The sequence below is a fragment of the Protopterus annectens genome, chromosome 8.part0 (genome assembly GCF_019279795.1).
Source record: "Protopterus annectens isolate FY-2018-M chromosome 8.part0, PAN1.0, whole genome shotgun sequence".
Classification (NCBI taxonomy): domain Eukaryota; kingdom Metazoa; phylum Chordata; order Ceratodontiformes; family Protopteridae; genus Protopterus; species Protopterus annectens.
In genome coordinates, this window is record NC_056741.1 from 496,467,550 (window position 1) to 496,473,549 (window position 6,000).

At 40.3% G+C, this 6,000-nt stretch overlaps 1 protein-coding gene across 1 annotated transcript in view; it reads left to right on the top strand.

Annotated features, from left to right (window-relative positions):
• Positions 1-4,408, top strand: part of LOC122808032 (melatonin receptor type 1C-like) — a 69,551-nt gene extending 65,143 nt beyond the window's left edge. Inside the window, exon 2 of the mRNA XM_044079018.1 lies at positions 3,618-4,408. Coding sequence (XP_043934953.1) covers positions 3,618-4,408 — 791 coding nt within the window. The remainder of the gene's footprint in view (positions 1-3,617) is intronic.
• The last annotated feature ends 1,592 nt before the right edge of the window (positions 4,409-6,000 follow it).

The following is a 6,000-nucleotide window of genomic DNA, read 5'->3' on the forward strand; positions in this document are numbered from 1 at the left end:
AGGTGGAGCATGTCCATCAATTTTGAGTTGGACATGGCTTTGTAAGTCAGGGAGAGATCACCTCTGAGTAAGCGATATGCCACTGAGTACAGCTGGAGTTTTTTCAGTCGGGCTGCATATGTTTGAGGCCAGTAATCCTCTTGGTGATGTACTTTTGTGGTCTTTACAGCTGTTGGAAGTGTCTTGTGAGGTACATCCCAAATGGGGCATTGTTCTCTATGATGGGTCTGATGAGTGATGAGTAGAGGGGCACTATAACCTCCTTATTTCTAGATGTGAACCCTTTAGTAATTAGATGGGCCACATAGAAGGATTTCCTAACTACTTTGGCAATATGATTGTCAAAGGAGAGATTACTATCTACCTGGGTCCCCAGATCTCTTATTACCTCTTCTGTATTAAGGGGGCTGCCACCTATGTGGTAATTTGTGCATGTTTTTTTTTCCCCAAACAGTATGGCTATGCATTTTTTGGCATTTAGCTTGAAGCAATGACTTTGACACTAGGTGTCTGTCTTAGTAAGGCCCTTTTGGAGGATGTCCGTGTCAGCTGGAGGGCCAATTATGGCTCCCAGTTTGCAGTCATCAGTGAACTTGGTTAGCCATAGTCCTCCTGTGTTTGCCTGTACTTCTGAGAAGTATATGCCTAACAGTAGGGGTCCCAGGACTGATCCTTGCGGTACACCACTTGTGACTGGTTTAGAGTTGGACCTGGAGCCTCCTATTCTTACTGTATGAGTTCTGTCTGTAAGCCAGTTGGCAACCCATCTCATGACGTAGGGGTTTATGTTCAGGCTGGTGAGTTTTTCTGTAATACCCAAGTGGGGAATGGTGTCAAAAGCCTTGGTGAGGTCAAGGTAGGCTGTGTGAACCACCTTTCCCTTGTCTATGGCCCTTGTGATCTGTCTCTGAAGAAAGTCACCAGGTTTAGTAGACATGAACTGCCTTCACAAACTAACTGCAGGTCGGTCATGTATGGAAGGGTGTGTCATTGTTCTTATGCTCCATGTTGATGATTGCCACAGCCTGGCAGCCAGGCTAGTCAGGCTAGCTTAAGCTTATATGGAATGTGATAGTTACTGGTCAGGAGCCCTCACCCATTCTGTGGACCTGAGATGCTCATTGCTGTGCAGGAGAGGCTGGGGCTGAAGAGTCTGTGGTGGGAGGTTCTGCAGTCTGTAGGGTTTGTTCATTCTGGTTTGTGGGACAACCATTGGGCTGCATTGACACGTGTGTTTTGGCTTTGTGTGATTTTGTTTTTGTTTTGTGTTTTTAGGGCTGTTTTTTCCTGTGTGTGTCCTGATTTCACCTGTGACTACACTTCTAGTATTGTGGGTTCTGGTGGGGTTGTGGGTCCCATGGGGTTGGGTCCTGAATATCTGCCAGGATGTTGCCAGTATGTTGAGGTTCTGGTATATTTTAGCATATTTTCTAGTTATTTGCATATATTTTACTAGTTCTAGATTCTATTCATATCACAAGAGTTTCTAGGCTTTTCTTCATCTTTGCTAAAAGGCTTTTTTACTTTGCTGCTTTGTGATTTATATTTTTTATTTGGACCTTAGTTTGGATTTGAAGGGATTCAGGGATGTCTTTTAGGATGATTTTCTTTTTCCATTTCTTCCTTCTCTGGATTTCTTTGTTTTTCTTTTAGTTTCCTCCTTCCACTCCTGGTTTTCTACTCTGAGGAGTGGGACCAGACTTTTTTTCTACTCTTAGAGATGCATATCTCCTTGATTTTGCCTAGGGCATGCATGATCCATTTGGTTTTGTAGTCTTGGAGTCTAATTGGCGTGGGGCTGTGGGCTTGGGGCTTGTTGCCTCTACGTTAATTAGGTTAGTTTGTTTTGTTTGTGAAGGTTACAGTTTACTGTGGGGGTTTGTTTTGGGGTGGTGGTGGGGTGGTTTGATCTAAGTGGTGATGGTTGATGGTTGGGTCTTGCCTGTCTGAGGATATGGTGATTGGTAGGTGTCGTGAGTTTTCACCAGTGAGTTGCTACCGCTGATCCAGTAGTCACCCCTTGGTGAATTCCAGGTGACAGTGGGGTTGGAGTTTGTTGAATACTACTTCCTGAGTGTAAGGAGTTTTACCCAGTATCAGGTGCAGTAGGGACCATGGAGTTTCCAGGTGTCACATGGAGGTGGAGGCTCATCAGGTTTTCAATGGAGGCATCTAGTGATTGAATTGTATTGGTATCAGGAGCCATTGTCATTGGAAGTGATTGTAGAGGTAGCACAATATGAATACTAAGGAGTGCTGGGTCATGATTGGCATTTCTGTGATGTTAGCCTTCTTTTGCATTTCCAGAGGTATCCTGAGTGTACACATACCTGATCTTCTAGAGATATGCCACCGAATTTCTTGAACCAGGTCGTTGTTGCAGATGTCAATGTGGTAGTACACCAGGAGGCTTGTAGTTGAACAGTGTGGATTTAGCTTGAAGTTGTTGAGTATACAGCTCAGTTTTTTGAAGGAATTCATCTGGAGACATACTGAGGTTTGACTGATTTGAGTTTATGAATTTTAAACTATGTAGGTTAGTTTGCATTTTTTGTATTGTTTTTTAAGGTGAACATTTGTGTTTTAGGCTTGTCTCAAAACAGCACTATGGGAGCACTATGTACAGCTAGTGGGTGACACTGGCCCCCTTTAAGTGAAGGCTTGTCATTTTGTAAAGCCATAAGCTGGTGTTGGATCATTTTCTAGGATTATACTGTGCTATCACCCTTGTTAGGGCAGGATGCTAATTTATCATTGTTCACTTGCATTTCTCTTTTCATGTAGTCCAGGGAGGTACATCTCAGGTCATTCACAATCGACCTATAGGTTTTCTTCCTCATCTCAGTTTGCCTTAGAGTCCTCTCTGTCCACTGCTTGCAGCTGACCACAAGGAGTTTATGCTGTAAGCTGCCTGGTTTACTGCAAATGACTTAGCAATTTCTGATTCTACCCCAGTGCCCTCTTTTTATTACTACTTGATTTGCATGTTCGCCACCCAGAGTGCCAAATATATCATTTATTACACCACAGAGCCTACATATACTGCAAACACACACATATAAAAGACAAAATGTCAATGTTTCCATTCTCTTTCATTATGTGAGACTCTTTCTGCTTGCTGTCCTGTCTGCTTTGTTCTTTTTTTCTTGGTGGAAATCAGTCATTTGCATGACAGATATCAGCATTTTCATTGCAAATAGACTGCACACTTAATGATTACTGGATTAACCCACAAAATATTAGTGACAAAACCTAGTTTATATGTGTGAATGTGTGTGTGTGTGTGTGTGTGTGTGTGTGCGCGCGCACGCGTGCGTGCATCAGTGCATGTGCGTGTATGTCTGCCTGTCTGTATAGAAGCTGCTACCATTAATAAAATGTGGCCCAATCTGCTCTTTTGAAATGGTTAGTAAATATGTTTAGTACATCTACCAAAATACAAAAGTATTTGCTATCAAATAAAAACTATTTTGTCAGCTGTAATATATTGAATTCACTATTGTACTATGAATTGTTTAGTTTCCTTGTTCTAAACATAACTGATATTTAAAAAAAAATGAAAATATGTAAAAATGAGTTATCATTTTTCTTTAACTATGTTTCTTTTCTTCTTCCAGGTAATGTTTTTGTTATCAGCCTGTCTATTGCTGACCTTATCGTTGCCCTGTATCCCTATCCTGCATATTTGACTGCAATAATCAATGGCACTTGGATACTGGGAAAGATGCAATGCAAAGTAAGTGGGATTCTCGCAGGCATGAGCGTCATTGGTTCTGTCTATAGTATTACAGCTATTGCAGTCAACAGGTATTGTTACATCTGTCACAGTAGCAGATACGACAAGCTGTACAGTATGAAGAACACCTGTTGCTATTTTGTGATACTCTGGATACTGACTATCATTGTTTTGCTGCCGATCATCTTTGTCGATGCTTTGCAGTATGACCCACGGGCATACGCATGCACATTTATACAGACTGTTAATGCAACATGTGCCATGTCTGTAGCTGTTATCCACTTTATTGTTCCTGTTTCAATCGTAATCTTCTGCTATTCAAGCATCTGGATCTTACTTATTCGGGTCAAGTATCGAGTCAGACAGAACAGCAAGCAGAAACTGAAATCTTCCGAAGTACGCAGTTTTCTGACTATGTTTGCAGTGTTTGTGATTTTTATCATTTGCTGGGGTCCATTTAGTATTAATAGCCTGATTGTAGGCTTCAGTCCTCCTGGGAGAGCTCCAAAAATTCCTAACTCACTGTATGTGCTAAATTATTTTGCTGCTTATTTTAACAGCTGCCTTACTGGCATTATTTATGGAATCATGAACAAAACCTTTCAGCAGGAGTACAAGAAGATACTTGTGTTGTTATGCTTTCCAGTACTAATGTGCAGGAAGACTTCTTAAAGTAAACCTCACACAGCAAAAATATAATAAAAAATGAGACAATCTTTTCAACTTTGCTCATCTGATTCATCAGAAATATATTGTTTCCTTTTCGTTATAATTTGCTTAATATTAGGCTCAAATTTAGGCAATTTGTAAACATTTCTCCTAATTTTTAAATCATCTTAATACTGGCATCATGTTAGATGTATATCTTTTTAAGATATAATTTTGCTTAGTGGCTAGACTATGAAGATGAAAATTTAGACTGCTTTCACTCCATTTAAAAACAATGTATGATTCTGAGAAAGGAACCTAGCCATCCAATTACTAAACAATGTGTAATACAGTATCATTGCACTGTGTATCCACAAGTTGTGAATATCCTTGAGTAACTAGCAGAATAATGGGAAGATTGATACAGTGTATCATTCCTCAGATAAAACACGAGAGGAGAGAATGAGAAGACTGATACAGTGTATCATACCCAGACAAAGCATGGAGGGATGGGAGGACTGATACACTATCATTTGCCACAGAAACATGAGAAGAGAGAATGAAAGGACTGATACTGTGTGTCATTCCCCGGAAAAATGATGAAAGGGGAAAAATTTGAGGATTGATACTGCATATCAATCTCCAGACAAAACATGAGAGGGGAGAATGGGATGATTGATATTAAATCATGAGAGGAGAGGAGAGAATGACACAATTGGTATTGAGTATCATACCCCACACGGAACATGAGAGGAGCATAACAGTCAAGAGGAGACAATAATGGTGTGAGGTAAAAGGATGAGGGTAATACTCATAGGGTATCGGAATTTGCCAGGACCAGTTTGAGAGATTCTGAGCTCCATGTTAGAGAGGGAGTGGGAGTTGATTGAGATATTAGAATACGTGGGATTCAATCAGCTGCTGTAGGTCTATAGTACAATGTACAGAATTCTTGATTTGACTCTAACCAATGTATACAGTGTCATAAATGCCCCACTTAAGGTACTGTTACCCAAAGTTGATGATAACATCATGGTTTGTCATAGAGAGGAAGGGTGTGAATAAAAAAGATAGTGTGAGAGTTTATAAAAGTGGATTGTGCTATGCAGTGAGAATTGGTCAAAGATGAGATAAAGGTCTGGAAACAAAATGAGAGAGTAAAAGTTGTGGGAATAAATCAGGGATGAAGTACTAAGGGCTATACACAATAATATGAGGAAGAGACAACACGAAAATAACATCATAAATCAGGAAAAGGGTTTGGTGTATAAGATGTGGAAGGGAGGAGCTTAGGAGATGGAGGAGGAACAATATAAAAAGACAAACCAAAAAGGTTAAACGGTGATAAGGGCAGCAAAGGTTACATTTGAAAGGAAATTATCAGACACTGAAAGAAGGGAGGGACAGAGAAGACCATGCTGAACAATGATAGGGGTGAAGTACCTAAAAGACAAGGTACTGAAAAAATACTTTCTTTAGTCTTCACAAAAAATGCATGAGAAGGGTAATTTACTGGGTAGGAGTCAGGACAGAATAAGAAATACACTGAACAAAACCTAGACTGGAATAGGAGAAGTATCAGTGGGAATAATTTGTTGTATGGAGACAAGGACCAG